General features: G+C 45.5%; 1 protein-coding gene across 3 annotated transcripts in view; it reads left to right on the top strand.

The window, feature by feature from the left end:
• Positions 1-16,429, top strand: part of TNPO3 (transportin 3) — a 1,288,661-nt gene that overhangs the window by 818,804 nt on the left and 453,428 nt on the right. For all 3 annotated transcript variants that reach the window (XM_078677788.1, XM_078677785.1, XM_078677786.1), the window contains exon 14: positions 8,470-8,546. In XM_078677788.1, the coding sequence (XP_078533914.1) occupies positions 8,470-8,546 (77 nt within the window). The remainder of the gene's footprint in view (positions 1-8,469; positions 8,547-16,429) is intronic.

Genomic DNA, 16,429 nt, shown 5'->3' on the forward strand with positions numbered 1-16,429 from the left:
GCTACACCTCACAAGAAAAGACCAGCAGATGCACCGCCCACACCTGTGGTTCCTGCCAAGAAAAAGGACTGTGCAACATCCCCTATGCACTTTTCCTTTCCTATACCTCCACCTCCTCACATATCACCTCAAATCTCTCCAGCACATTCCCCACTTTTATCATCACATTTACCTCAACATGATGATGATGAATATAGTCTGGGTAGAGGGGATGATAATGATGAGCCTTTCCTATACCACGTGGATGACATTATATGGGACTTGCCAAACCCACAAATTGCGCCGGACATTCCTGACCCGCAGTTATACCCTTCAAACCTTCCCCTCCAGAGGATAACATTGGTTTTTGTCATTTATTAAACAGAGCTGCTGCTTCCCCCAAAGTCACCATGCATTCTGATGAGACTGAGGAGGATTTTCTCTTAGATCCCTTTGAACAGTCTCAATGGTCTGTTCAAATTCTTCCCATGATTAAAGGGGTCATCAAACATGCTCCGGAGGTATTTAAAGACCCGGTACGCACTAGGACTTTGAACCCCAGAATTCGTAAAAAATATAGGCCAGCACCCACAGATCCAGTCTACATTAAAGGACACCTACCATTATTCTTTAGTTATGTCCAATGCTAGGAATAGGGCAAATTCTCAAACTTCTGGCGAAGCACCCCCACCTGACAAAGAATCCAAAGTAATTGAAGCGTCAGGTAAAAGAATAGCTGTACAAGCCACTAACATATGGCGTATAGCTAATACACAAGCCCTCCTCTCTCGTTACGATAGGGCTCATTATGATCAATTAGAAAAACTACTTGAGCATCTACCAGATCAGTATAAAGCTCAGGCAACTGACCTCATACAGTAAGGCAAGTTAATTTCAAATGCCTCAATAAAATGTGCACTAGACGCTGCAGACACCGCATCTAGAGCTGTGAATACCAGTGTCATACTTAAGAGACATGCGTGGCTACGCATTTCAGGGTTTAAACAGGAAGTGGAAACTACCATTTTAAACCAACCATTTAATCAGAACCAATTATTTGGCCCAGAAGTGGACACTGCACTCGGAAAGATACGGACACCGCCGAGTCTATGGGGGCTTTACAGTCCATGCCAGCTAGAGGTTCCTTTCGTCGCTCCTTCTACAGAGGGGGCTCCAAACAAACTGGAGCAGACACCACAACATCTTTCAAATCCCACACACAAACATCCTCTAACAAGGGATATTTTAGAGGAGGATACAGAGGCAATAATAACAAAGAAAGAGGTTGCGGTAACAACAACAATCGATCCTCTTCCGCCTCAAAACAGTGACTTCCCTCTGCTCCCCCAACAGCATTCCACTCCTGTAGGGGAGAGATTACCACAGTTCCTGCCTGTCTGGAACTCCATCACAACAGACAAGTGGGTGAGACAGATTATCCAACATGGCTACTGCCTAGAACTTATTGCAACCCCTCCACACATACCTCCCAGGCAGCGTCCAATGTCTACAGACCACCTGACTCTGCTCCAACAAGAAGTTCTGTCCCTTTTACAAAAGGATGCCATTCAATTAGTTCCTTTAGAAGAACAGGGAACAGGGGTTTACTTGCTGTATTTTCTAATTCCCAAAAAGGACGGGACACTAAGACCAATTCTTGACCTCAGGCCCCCTCAATCAGTACATACAATCAGATCATTTTCATATGATCACTCTGCAACAAGTGCTCCCACTACTGCAACAAGGCGATTTCCTTTCAACCCTAGACCTAAAGGACGCCTACTTTCACATTCCTATACACCCTGCTCACAGGAAGTACCTAAGGTTTGTATTACAAGGACAACCCTGTCAGTTCAAAGTCCTTCCATTTGGGGTAACCACAGCACCACGCGTGTTCACAAAGTGCTTAGCAGTAGTAGCAGCACATCTCAGAAGGCAGCAAATACATGTCTTCCCTTATATGGACGACTGGCTCATAAAGGCCAAGTCATTCAATCAATGTGTCCAACACACACATCAAACAATTCAAACGTTGCACAACTTTGGGTTCACGATCAACTACACCAAGTCGTACCTACAGCCTTCTCATGTACACCAGTATCTAGGGGCTACAATTAACTCATCTACAGCTCTAGCGTATCCCAGTCCAGCAAGGATACGGAGCATTCAAACCTTAGTCACAGTCTTCCAACAACAACAATCTCTGCAAGCCAGAGTGTTCATGAGACTAATAGGCATGAGGGCATCTTGCATCTTCATAGTACCACACGCAAGATTGCAAATGGTGCCCGTTACAAGAGTGCCTAGCACAACAGTGGAACCAGGCTCCAGGTAAACTAACAGACCTGGTGTTGGTGGACAGCCGCACGCATCGTTCTCTGCAGTGGTGGAACACCAAAAACTTGACAAAGGTGCGGCCGTTCCTTGAACCTGTTCCACAGTTAGTGCTCACAACAGACTCATCTCTCACAGGATGGGGAGCCCATCTCTTACATCATACAACTCAAGGTCAATGGAACAATCAACAAAAACTGTTCCATATAAACCATCTAGAGCTGCTAGCCATATTCTTAGCACTCGAGACTTTTCAACTACAAGTACAAAACAAAGCTGTCTTAATCCGGACAGACAATATGACAGCCATGTACTATATACTAAAACAGGGGGGACAATCTCTCTGCAACTGTCCCAGCCCGCACAGAACATTTGGAGGTGGGCCATTCCTCAAAATATGCATCTGCTAGCAGAACACCTTCCAGGAGTTCACAATCAGATAGCAGATCTGTTATGTCGGCAGTCACACCAGATTCACGAATGGGAACTACATCCACGAGTTCTTCATCCATTCTTTCAGAGGTGGAGTCATCCACACATAGATCTGTTTGCCACCCACGAAAATGCAAAATGCCCAACCTTCACCGCCAGGTTTCCACACCCATTGTCCAAGGGCAATGCGATATGGATGAACTGGTCAGGCAGATTTGCATACGCTTTTCCGCCTCTCCCACTGATTCCATTAGTAGTGCGCAAGCTCAGACAACAGTCTCTCAAACTGATCCTGGTAGCTCCCACATGGGCACACCAACCGTGGTTCACCACACTGCTGGATCTCTCTCTCTGGTTCCACATCAAAAGTTACAGCTCACACCCTCCCTGTTAACACAGAACCATGGAGAAATCAGACACCCAGACCCAAAACAACTGAATTTAGTTATCTGGCTCCTGAAGTCTTAGAGTTTTGTTATCTAAACCTACTATCAGACTGTATGAACATCATTAAAGAGGCTAGGAAACCCACTACCAGAGCATGTTATGCCGCTAAATGGAAAAGATTCGCAATATATTGCAGAAACAATCAAATTGATCCCCTGGATGCTTCCATCCAGAATATCATTTGTTACCTTTTACATCTACAAAGGTCTAATTTAGCATATTCTTCCATACGCCTGCACCTTGCAGCAATTGCAGCTTATTTACAAAACAGACAGCATCTGTCTCTCTTCAGAGTGCCTTCAATCAAAGCATTCATGGAAGGATTAAAAAGAATAATCCCACCCAGGTTGCCACCTTCTCCAGTGTGGAACCTTAATATTGTCCTTACAAGACTCATGGGGCACCCGTTGGAGCCTCTACATAAATGTGAACTGCAATTCCTAACATGGAAAACAGCTTTCCTTGTTGCTATTACCTCTCTTAGAAGAGTAAGTGAGATACAAGCTTTCACTATACAAGAACCATTTTTTCAAATACATCCTCACAAAGTGATTCTTAGATCTAATCCAAAATTTCTTCCAAAGGTCATCACTCCTTTTCACTTAAATCAATCCATAGTTACCTGTCTTTTTCCAAAACCCAGACTCTGTAGCGGAAAGGGCTTTACACACTCTAGATGTTAAAAGAGCTCTTCTATACTATATAGATAGAACTAAATCTTTTAGAAAAACAAAACCACTGTTTGTATCTTTCTCTCCTCCATACAAAGGCAATCCCATCTCTAAAGGTGGGATCGCAAGGTGGATTAGGAAGTGTATACAAATATGCTATCTAAAGGCTAAACATACATTAACAGTTCCTACTAGAGCGCACTCCACTCGCAAGCTAGGAGCTGCTATGGCTTTCTTAGGAAACATACCCCATAGAGGACGTATGCAAGGCAGCAACATGGTCTACACCACACACCTTCACTAAACACTATTGTGTTGATGTGCAAGCCAAGCAGCAAGCTGCAGTAGACCAGGCTGTCCTTAAAACTCTCTTTCAAACCACTGCAACGGATACAAGTGACCACTGCTAGGGGAGACACTGCTGTACAATCAATGCTAAGTGTACAATCTGCAGCTCATATGCCTTGAACGGAAAATGCTACTTACCAGTATGCATCTGTTCTTGGCATGTAGAGCTGCAGAGTTGTACACGCCCTCCCGCCTCCCCAGGACTTGGATCCGTTCCAGTTTTCATCTTACTTAGATGGACACGCATGGACATCCTTTTTTCTTTACTTATACCTACTCCATCATTTTCCATCATGGCGAAAAACAATCTAAGGATGGAGCCGATGCCCATGGAAAATGCTACTTGCCAGTATTTATCTGTTCTTGGCATGTAGAGCTGCAGATCCACACAAGCCCACCCACCTCCCCGGGACCTGTATCTGTTCCAGTACGATCTTACTTGGACATATACAAACATGGACATCTTTTTCTTTTCTACTAACTCCATCATTTTCCATCATGACAAAAAACAATCTAAGGATGGAGTCGATGCCCATGCGCACTATCGTCCAAGGGAGGAGTCACCTATTTTGTGACTACAAAGACAACAACGTGCAATCATCCGAGCCCAACACCAGGTGGCGATCTAATGCCAAGTGTACAACTCTGCAGCTCTACATGCCAAGAACAGATGCATACTGGTAAGTATCATTTTCCTTACAAAGCAGGAATAGCTAGGTGGATAGTTAAATGCATTCAAATATGCTATCAAAAGGCAAAACGCACTTTAACAGTTCCCCCAAAAGCACACTGAACGCGTAAAATGGGGGCATCCATGGCTTTCCTAGGAAATATTGCCTTAGAAGACATATGTAGGGCAGCTACATGGTCTACCATACACACTTTCACCAAACACTACTGTGTTGATGTGCAAGCTAAGCAACAAGCTGCTGTAGGCCAGGCTGTCCTTAAAACTCTTTTTCAAACCACTGTAGGTGATACAGGCGACCACCGCTAGAGGAGAAACTGCTACACATTCTATGCTACGATATGAATTTAGCAGCCCACATGCCTCGAACGGCAAATGCTACTTACCAGTATGCATCTGTTCTTGGCATGTAGGGCTGCTGACATTCATATACCCACCCTCCTCCCCGGTGCCTGTCACAGCTGCATGGTTATCTTCCTTACATACATTTACATGGTCATCTCTTACTTTCCTATACTCCATCTTTGCCACAATGGCGAAAAACAATCTGAAGATGAAGAAGATGCTCATGCGCACTGTAGTCCAGGGGAGGAATCGCCTATCTTGTGATACTTCGAAGACTCTTCCAAGACAACAAGGTGCAAACATCCGGACTCAACACTAAGCGGCGACCTATGCTACGAATGTCAGCAGCCCTGCATGCCAAGAACAGATGCATACTGGTAAGTAGCATTTGACTGGCACCACAAAGTATTTCTGCTACTACTGTAAAGTATTCCATTGCTATTTGCAACACATTCCTACTGTACTTGAAAGCATTGCTATTTTTAAAACTGGTACTTTCCTACAACTGAGATCTTAGTTCTAAAATAAAAGTAACAAAGTAATATTTTTTTTTTTACAAATATTTTACTTGGAATTAGTCATTGAGTCTGTGCCTCAGTTCTTGACTGTATGTGTGCAACAAATGCTCAACACGACCCTCTGGTAAACCTGACTGCTCGACCACACTACCACAAGAGGGAGCATTAGTATCATCTACTTTTAGCCTCTGGAGATCCCCTGTACTCACTGCAGACGATGCCTTACTTTGGTATAGTATATTCGGAGCCAGCTTCCTACACCACTCCTGTCCAGAGTTCTCAAGACGATCAAGAGCAGCCGGGCCCAAGTCATTGTTGTCATCGTTGTGGCTTCGGACTGAGCACAGAGAGTCTGGTATCCCGAGCTTCTCCATTTGAGTATCGATCCTACGATCAGGCAGCCCCTTCGGGAGGATCTTCTATCGGAGCAGTAGGGGAGGGATCCTCCACCCAAACCGGTGAACTCTACACCTGCTTGCCTGGAGATTGAGTGGCGGTAGTGGATGGCATTCGACCTTCCTCTCGAACTTTGTACTGTTATTTTGGCAGTCAGGGGACCTTCCGCCAAGACAATGTACACCTGCCAGTGGAACAAATTTGTAAAATATTGTACAGAAAGATCTATTGACCCTCTTCTGCTTCCCTTTGTTTTGTTTTTTATTTTGACCCTTGCCCAGCAGGGCTGTGCAATGGGCACTCTCAAAGGGTACCTTTCGGCCCTATCTGCCTTTCTAAGGCTGCCAGACCACCTCTTATTATTTAAATCTCCTATTGTAAATAGATTCCTCAAAGACCTTGTACATATGTTCCCACCTTCCCCTTTAATTATGCCTCAGTGGGACCTTAATTTAGTTCTCACCTTTCTAATATGCGCTCCATTGGAATCTCTGCAAATTTGCCACCTCCGTCTTCTTACTATAGAAAAAACTTAAGTGGCAGTCCCATCTGCCAGGAGGGCGAGCAAATTGCAGGCTCCCTCATCCAAGCCTCCTTACCTAACCATCTTCCCTGATAAGTGAGTACTTTGCAGTAGGGCCTCCTTCTTACCAAAAGTGGGGCAATCTGTCGCCTTGTCCACTTCCTACACTCCTCATCACCCCTCTAAAGAAGAGGAACGACTCCACTGTTTGGACCCAAAAAGAGCATTGTTATTCTACCGGCATCCAACTCTTTGTGGGGTATGCTGGAACAAAGAAAGGTTGTGCAGTGCAGAAGACTATCTCACGATGGCTTGTCCTCTACACCAAAGTTGCCTACATTCTGGCCAAAAAGCAACCTCCTGAAGACTAAAGAGTGAATGCTGCTACTACTGCTTTGCGATGTGGAGTTCGTCCTCTTAATTTGGCAGGCAGGAATGTGGGCAACCCTGCACACGTTTACCAAGCCCTACTGCCTGGATAGTCAAGTCCGCAGGGACTGCCTTTTTAGCCACTCTGTCCGGCAGGACTTACTGGTCTAAACTTGCAGACAGTCCCTCCTCTGGGGATGGTTTGTTTGAGTATCTATTCAGAGGTAAGGAATCTCCAGCTAGATGTCTCCATCAGATGTACAGATTACTTAGCTTCGTTAACGCCTTATCTGGAAGAGACATGACGTAGCTGCAGATTCCTCACCGACCCACCCATACTTCTTGCACTGTGGACAAGTTTCTGGGGTCAGGGATCTAGTTGTTCAAAAAACACACCAATGTCCGTGCACTTCATGAGACTGCGCTTCTGGCGTGGAAAGTCATGAAAAATAACTGTTGTCAGGTGATGCAGACATCACAGCGGCACAGATACCGCCGCTGACATCACGTGGACCCGAATGACTCCACCTCCCTGCACCCAGGGGTATTGCTTAATAAAAAATCTTTCGGATCCAGTCTGATGCCCGGCAAATTCAAAGGTAAGGAGCCTAGATCATTTCTCTACCAGATAAGGCGTTACCGAAGGTAAGTAGCTTGCCCATTATTTATTCACATTCTCAAATGTCAATATAGGGATGATACCCATTTTGGAGATCTTCAATATTTTGTTCTTGAATTATGCTATTTCTGTTTTTTATAGACTTTCGTTTCCTCCATGGCTGTACATCGCAAAACCCCAATTGTTTTTATTCTCTAAATAATGAAAATGTATATTTCTTTTTTTTTTTTTAAACCTCTTATTGTAGGAGGAGTCGGAATTGGACATATGTAATGTTTTATATAAAATGTACTCAGTCTTCAAACACCTCACTATGGAGGAAACTAATCGTAGCTTTACAATGGGCTTTTACAGACAGTTGATTGTGCATGTTGCTTTCTTAACTAACAACTAACTTTGGGTAATTTTGATCTCAGTTAAATGTGTTCTTTCCATCTTCAGTTAGCGTAATGAAGGGGAGAGTAGGTGTTGTGAAGTAGACATATCTGGTGCTACTCCATCTGTCTGCAGTTATGCAGTCAATGCTGTCTTTTGTCTGCCAGCTTAGATGAGCGACATAAGCATTTGCGGTCATTAGCGAAGTACCTTTTACATCTAAAATTTGGATCCCAACAACACCAACTTTGTTATATTCTTCCATGGTCGATAAGTACTGAATGCTATTTCTTTGCGTAAAACACCTTTTTTTGCAGCACTATCAAAGTGCTAGCAGTGGACTGCTCCAGTAATCTAAGAAACCTTTCTGAGGTATGTGTTCATGTTAAATTTTTGATTGACTTTTTTATATTACTTTTTTTCAGATGCTTGGTCAGGATCCTAGCAATGGCATTTCATCAGACCCCACAGTTTTTTTGGATCGATTAGCAGTAATATTTAGGTAAGAATTGTTATTTGGTAAATAATTGCATTGGTAGCTATTAGACCATTTAAAAAATAAATAAAATCTAATGCCCATTAATTAGGTTTGCAGATTCATTCCTTTAAAAATCATAAGTTATTGGTTTTGACTCCAGAAATGCTTTGCATGCTATCAGTGATAGAATCACAGAAATGCTTTGCATGCTATCAGTGATAGATGCCATTTATGTCTGGCAATGCTAGCAGGATATGAAGAATGTGAGCACATAAATAGCATGTTAGAGGCATATTATCTGCAGATCACACACTTTGCATTAGATCGCCATCTGGTGTTGGGCTCGGATGGTTGCACCTTGTTGTTGTCTTGGAAGAAGTCTTTGTAGTCACGAGATAGGTGACTCCTCCCTTGGACAATAGTGCGCATGGGCATTGGCTCCATCCTTCACGAGATAGAGGACTCCTCCTTTGGACGATAGTGCGCATGGGCATCTACTCCATCCTTAGATTGTTTTTTTCCGCCATTGGGTTCGGATGCAACTGCGCTCTGGTTTGGAATTTTAATTTCAAACTTTTTCGACACGCAAAACTTTCTTGAACTCTTCGAATTCACTTCAGACATCGAAGTCTTCGGCGCAACTTTCATCGACCCGATTCCAGTCGACGCGGGCTGCTGGGCCTATCGACGCCATAAGGCACACGGCTCATGGAAAGGACGCCGTTCAAAAAATGCCCCCAGTGTGGAGCGAAGTTCCAACACAGTGACCATCATAAGGTCTGCAACCTGTATCTCTCGCCAGAACACGACGAGTCCAGCTGTCCAGCCTGCGCCTCCTTTCGATCGAAAAAGACCATTCGAGAGCGTCGGGCTCGACGACACATCAAGGCGCAAAGATCAGCTCCGGAACCAGAGGACATCTTTGATGAAGGCCCAGATGTCCCAGAAGAAGATTCCGAAGATCTCGAAATCGTGTCGGAGGCAGGAGACTCCAATGACCCCATCACTCCTGGTCAACGAGTGAGTACTACTGCCCATACCCCAACCCCACCATCAAACCAGAAGGCACTGGTCAAGACTTCGCCTGTGGGCCCCAGTCGCGACCGAAAGCACACTTCAGAAGCCCGCCTCCGGGCCCTGCTCAGAAGAAAAAAGACAGGCCTTCTGGTAAGCTCTGGACTGAGCACACCGCATATAACAGTCCCACCGGCGCCTTCGGCACCAAAACCAAAAGAACACTCTGCTCCGAAATCGCTTCCGATTCCTTCGGCGCCGAAAGACAACCCGGCCTCGAACACCAGGCCCGTAGATAAAACGGCTTCAAACACTTCTAAGCCTAAGGACCACGCCTCTGCTCCGAAACCAAAACCTTCGGAACCTAAAAACCAGCCTAAGGACTCTACCACACCTCCTAAGGCCAAAAAATACAAAAATCAGCACCAGCCCCGCTCGAAATCGAAAAAATCAACGCTAAAAACGGTTATCGAGTAACAGGAACTTTTTCATCCGGATTCTGTCGATCCCAGGCCGAAAAAGATCTATATTAACCCTAAAACAGGACATGTCACAGCTGTGCCACCCAAAAACAAGAAGCCAGTGCCTGTGAAGGACTCTGCTACATCACCTATGCCTCCTTCTCCTGTACCTCCTTCTAATCCTCTTCCTCTCCCCAAACCTGTTACACCACCTCTACCTGTAACATCTCCACCAGATACACCACCACCATATGATAAGGTAGGGGTGGGGGGAGACCCCAACGATCCGTTCACAGATTCAGATGACCCACCACAAGACGATTGGTATTACAATGATCCAATAGATCTTCCACACCTCCCAAGCCCCCAACCATACCCAACAAAACCATCTCCCCCCAGATAATAATATTGGTTTTGGACAACTAATCAATAGGGCTTCTGTTTTTCACTGCGTCGCAATGCACTCAGACAAAGCAGAGATGGATTCCCTTTTAGATACATTTGACCAGTCCCAAAAAACTGTACAAATATTACCTATTATTATTATTATTATTATTATTGGGACATTTATAGAGCGCTGCGATTACGCACACCGGCGTGTCCACGCGCTAAAAGTGGGAGAGGCAGCTAGCAGGGGACAACAGGAACTGAGCGGACCGATTATTTAGTATAAAGAAATGTTTTAAGTTTCGCTCTGAACCTAGCCTCATCCGGTTCCAGGCGCAAGTCCGCCGGCAGTTTATTCCAGTTAGTTGCCGCTAGACATCTGAAGGACCTACCTCCCATGCGGGCTTTCTTGATTCTTGGGATCTTCAGTAGGCCGCCCCCTGTAGATCTAAGCGCACGTGTTGGTTTGTACACTTCGACCAATGTAGTCAGAGGGTCGGGTGCCCTGCCATTAAGGATGCGATGACAGGTGCAGAGGGCTTTATATTCCACTCTTCTCCTCACAGGGAGCCAGTGTAGCTGCTGAAGGGCCGCCTTAGAAGGCGCCCTTTTAGGCAGTCTAAGAATCAGACGCGCTGCCGCATTCTGCAGCACTTGTAGACGGGCCATGCTTTTTTCTGGAGCCCCCAGATACAGCAGGTTCCCATAGTCCGACCTAGCTGTCACCAGAGCATGAACCAGGGTTTGGCGGGCTTCGATCGGGAGTAAGTTCAGGACTTTTCTCAGCTTCTTCAGAATCCCGAAACAGACTCCCACCACCCGATTAATTTGGGGGCCGAAAGTAAGACCCACGTCAAACCACACCCCCAGATTGCGTGCCTCTTGGCAGGGGGTTGGGGTAGGTCCGAGGCAAGGTGGCCACCACGCCGACGACCAGGCAGACTGGGCTCTCCCCACCACCAGCACCTCTGTCTTGCTGCCGTTCAGCTTCAAGCAATTGATGGCCATCCATTCGGCAAGATCTTTCATGCACGAACGGAAGCCATCGGCAGCAAGACAGGGCGCATGCGATAGGGAGATCACCAGCTGCGTATCGTCGGCGTAAGAGACCAATTGGAGGCCATGGCTCTCCACAATCGAGGCAACAGGCGCGACATACATATTAAAGGGGTCATTAAACATGCCCCTGACATATTTAAAGATCCTGTACGAGCCAGAAATCTTAATCCAAGGATTGATAAAAAAAAATATAGACCTGCCCCTGACGACCCTGCGTACATCAAGGGACAACTGCCGTACATCAAGGGACAACTGCCTTTGGATTCTCTAGTAGTTTCCAATGCTAGAAAGCGTGCAAATTCACAAACCTCCGGGGATGCACCACTCCCGAATAACAAATCCAAATTAATAGACGCATCTGGCAAAAGGGTAGCTGCGCAGGCGGCGAATCAATTGTGCATAGCTAACACTCAAGCACTGCTAGCCAGATATGATAGGGCCCACTATGATCAGCTGGAAACCCTATTACACCATTTGCCTGACCAATATAAAACTCAAGCAAATTATCTCAGCCAATAGGGCAAACTAATAAACTCCTCAATTAAATGCGCCCTTGATGCAGCAGACACTGCCTCTAGGTCCATCAATACCAGTGTACTGCTCAGACGACGAACCTGGCTAAGTATTTCAGGCTTTAAACAAGAAGTCCAGACAACTATTTTAAATCAGCCGTTTAATCAACAACTTTGTGGACCGGCTGTGGACACCACTCTGGACAAAATGAAAAAGACACAGAGACTGCTAAGTCTATGGGAGCGTTACAGTCTCCGCAAACACGTGGCTCCTTTACAGAGGAGCCTCCAAGAACATGGGCACAGATACCTCATCTTCTTTTAAAAAAACTACCCAAACATCCCCTAAAAGAGGCTATTTAGAGGAGGATACAGAGGCAAACCCAGCAGAGGGAGAGGCCGGGGTAACAACAACACTCGCACCTCCCCTGCTGCTAAACACTGACTTCCCTCCAGTCCCCCAGACCATTCCACTCCAGTCGGGGGAAGATTATCACAGTTCCTGGAACTTAAAGCTACCCCCCCCCCCCCCAGCATACCACTCAAACAGTGTCCAATGTCCACGGAACATCTTATACTTTTAAAACAGGGAACAGGAGTTTACTCCCTGTATTTCCTAATCCCAAAAAGGACGGGTCCTTAAGGTCAATACTCTACTTCAGACCCCTCAATCTGCATATATATACTCAGGTCATTTTCACATGATCACTCTCCAACAAGTGCTTCCTCTACTCCAACAAGGAGACTTCCTTGCCACGCTAGATCTCAAGGATGCCTACTTCCACATTCCCATACATCCTGCTCACAGGAAGTATCAAAGGTGTGTAGTTGACAGACAACACTATCAGTTCAAAGTCCTTCCGTTGGGTGTCACCACTGCTCCCAGAGTATTTACCAAATGCCTGGTAGTGGTAGCAGCACATTTAAGGAGACAGCAAATCCATGTCTTCCCATACTTGGACGACTGGCTAATAAAAGCCAAGTCTTTCAACCAGTGTGTTCAACACACTCAACAAACAATTCAAACACTGCACAACTTGGGGGTTCACGATCAGCTAAACCAAGTCGCACCTCCAACCCTCTCATGTACATCAATACCTGGGAGCCAACAATAAATACTTCCACAGTTCTAGCATATCCCAGTCCTGCCAGGATAGCCAGTATACAAGCTCTCATTAACAAATTTCAAACACAACACTCTCTCCCAGCCAGTGTTCATGCAACTCATAGGCATGTCTAGCACATCAGTGGAATCAAGCTCAGGGACAACTTACAGATCTGGTGGTGGTGGACAGCCGCACACATCGCTCTCTGCAGTGGTGGAACACACAAATTGTATCCAAAGGGCAGCCGTTCCGCTAGCCTGTTCCGCAAATAGTACTAACGGACGCATCACTCACAGAATGGGGAGCACATCTCCTCAATCACACAACTCAAGGCAAATGGACCACTCAATAAAAAGTGCTCCATATCAATCATCTGAAACTACTAGCAATATTCCTAGCTCTGAAATCATTCCAAGTTCATGTACTAAACAAAGCTGTCCTGATCCGCACCGGCAATATGACAGCCATGTATTACATAAAAAAACAAGGAGGCACACATTCTCTGCAGCTATCCCAGCTCGCACAGACCATTTGGAGGTGAGCCATTCCACAAAACATATATCTGTTAGCAGAGCACCTTCCAGGAGTTTACAATCAGATTGCGGATCTGTTAAGTCGACAGACACAACAGATTCACGAATGGGAACTACATCCACAAGTTCTACCATTTTTCCAAATAGCGGGCCAACCAGACATAGGTCTGTTTGCCACACAAGAAACCGCAAAATGCCCAACCTTCGCCGCCAGGTTCCCACACCTGCTGTCCAAGGGTAATGCGATATGGATGAACTCATCAGGCAGATTTGCGTACGCTTTTCCGCCACTCCCTCTGATTCCACTAGTGGTACACAAGCTCCGACAACATTCTTTAAAACTGATCCTAGTGGCTCCCACATGGGCACTTCAACCGTGGTTCACCACACTGTTGGAACTCTCACTAATCGCACACCAAAAGCTACAACTCTCCCCATCACTACGAACGCAGAACTATGGAGAGAGAGATAAGGCACCCCGATCCAACTCAGCTGAATATAGCAATGTGGCTCCTGAAATCCTAGAGTTTGGTTACCGTAACCTTCCACTGGACTGTATAAACATCATTAAAGAAACCAGGCGTCCTACCACTAGAGCTTGCTATGCAGCAAAATGGAAGAGATTTGTCATTTACTGCACTAACAATCATATTGATCCACTGCATGCGTCCATCCAGAACATCATTTGCTATTTACTACACTTGCAAAGATGTAATTTAGCATACTCATCCTTACGTCTACATCTAGCAGCACTTGCCGCTTACTTACAAAACTGACAACACTTGTCACTTTTTAGAGTCCCAGCAATTAAAGCCTTTATGGAGGGCCTTAAAAGGATAGTACCTCCTAGATTACCACCCTCTCTGGTGTGGAATCTCAACATTGTGCTTACTAGGCCCATGGGACCTCCATTTGAACCTTTGCATAAATGTGAATTTCAGTTCCTCACATGGAAAGTAACTTTCCTTTTCGTAATCACCTCTCTTAGAAGAGTGAGATCCAGGCTTTAACCATACAAGAACCTTTCTTACAAATACATCGTTACAAGGTAGTTCTCAGAACAAATCTAAAATTCCTTCCTAAAGTCATCTCTGCTTTTCATATTAACCAATCATTAGAGTTACCAGTGTTTTTTCAAAACCCAGACTCCATAGCAGAGAGAGCTCTTCACACGGTAGACGTCAAGAGCTGTACGAAACAATTGTTTGTAGCTTTTTCTGCACGTCATAATGGTAATCCCATCTCTAAAGCTGGGATAGCAAGGCGGATTGTTCAATGTATACAAATATGCTACCAAAAGCCAAACGCACATTAATAATTCCCCCCTGGGGTCATTCAACGTGCAAACTAGGGGCTTCTATTGCATTCTTAGGGAACATTCCCCTAGAAGACATCTGTAAGGCAGCAACATGGTCCACAATACCCACTTTCACTAAACACTATTGTGCAAGCCAAGCAACAAGCTTATGTGAGCCAAGCTGTTCTTAAAACACTTTTTCAAACTACTGCAACCGACACAGGTGACCACCACTAGGGGAGATACTGCTGTACAGTCTATGTAAAGGGTGTGATCTGCAGCTCATATGCCTCGAACGGAAAATGCTACTTACCAGTATTCATCTGTTCTTGGCATGTAGAGCTGCAGATCCACAAACGCCCACCCACCTCCCCGGGACCTGTATCTGTTCCAGTACGATCTTACTTAGATATACACACATGGACATCTTTTTCTTTTCTACTAACTCCATCATGACAAAAAACAATCTAAGGATGGAGTCGCTGTCCATGCGCACTATCGTCCAAGGGAGGAGTCACCTATCTCGTGACTACAAAGACTTCTTCCAAGACAACAACAAGGTGCAATCATCCGAACCCAACACCATATGGCGATCTAATGCAAAGTGTGTGAATCTGCAGCTCAATATGCCAAGAATAGATGCATACTGGTAAGTAGCATTTTCCTTCTCTGCACGACCCCATGCTGTTATCTATTCCAAATGCATACATTGGACCCAGCATGCTCTGTGAACAGTGTCTACTGTGTAGGTAATTTTCTCCAATATTGAATCGTCATGGATTCAAATGATTGAATCATTCTCTGTCATGGAGCTTGAAGGTGATGGATCAAGCCCTGATCTCTTGACTGGGTATGAGTGATCTGCTTAATTCAGATACTCTGTCCATCACCACCCCCTTTGCAAATATTTTTGGCCACCACAAGCGTGGAAGGGTATGCTCGGATGCGAGTCCCTTGCTCACTGCACCATCAGGATTCAAGCAAGCCGGGCCGAAGACGGCTGTAATGCCAGAAACCGGTCCCCGGAAGCTTGTTTCCTTTCTAGTGAAGAATTGGCTTGGTAGTTTGGTCTGCTCTGTTCCCATGGTGCATTGGGTCAGGAACAGGCTAATTTGCATATAGCCAGGTTCTGAACTGGGATGGTGCAGTCAGCTAAAAAACGGTGATGGATCAAGCCCTGATCTCTTGACTGGGTATGAGTGATCTGCTTAATTCAGATACTCTGTCCATCACCACCCCCTTTGCAAATATTTTTGGCCACCACAAGCGTGGAAGGGTATGCTCGGATGCGAGTCCCTTGCTCACTGCACCATCAGGATTCAAGCAAGCTGGGCCGAAGACGGCTGTAATGCCAGAAACCGGTCCCCGGAAGCTTGTTTCCTTTCTAGTGAAGAATTGGCTTGGTAGTTTGGTCTGCCCTATTCCCATGGTGCATTGGGTCAGGAACAGGCTAATTTGCATATAGCCAGGTTCTGAACTGGGATGGTGCAGTCAGCTAAAAAACGGTGATGGATCAAGCCCTGATCTCTTGACTGGGT

This window comes from Lissotriton helveticus, chromosome 1_1 (assembly GCF_964261635.1).
Source record: "Lissotriton helveticus chromosome 1_1, aLisHel1.1, whole genome shotgun sequence".
In the NCBI taxonomy this organism is placed as follows: Eukaryota; Metazoa; Chordata; class Amphibia; order Caudata; family Salamandridae; genus Lissotriton; species Lissotriton helveticus.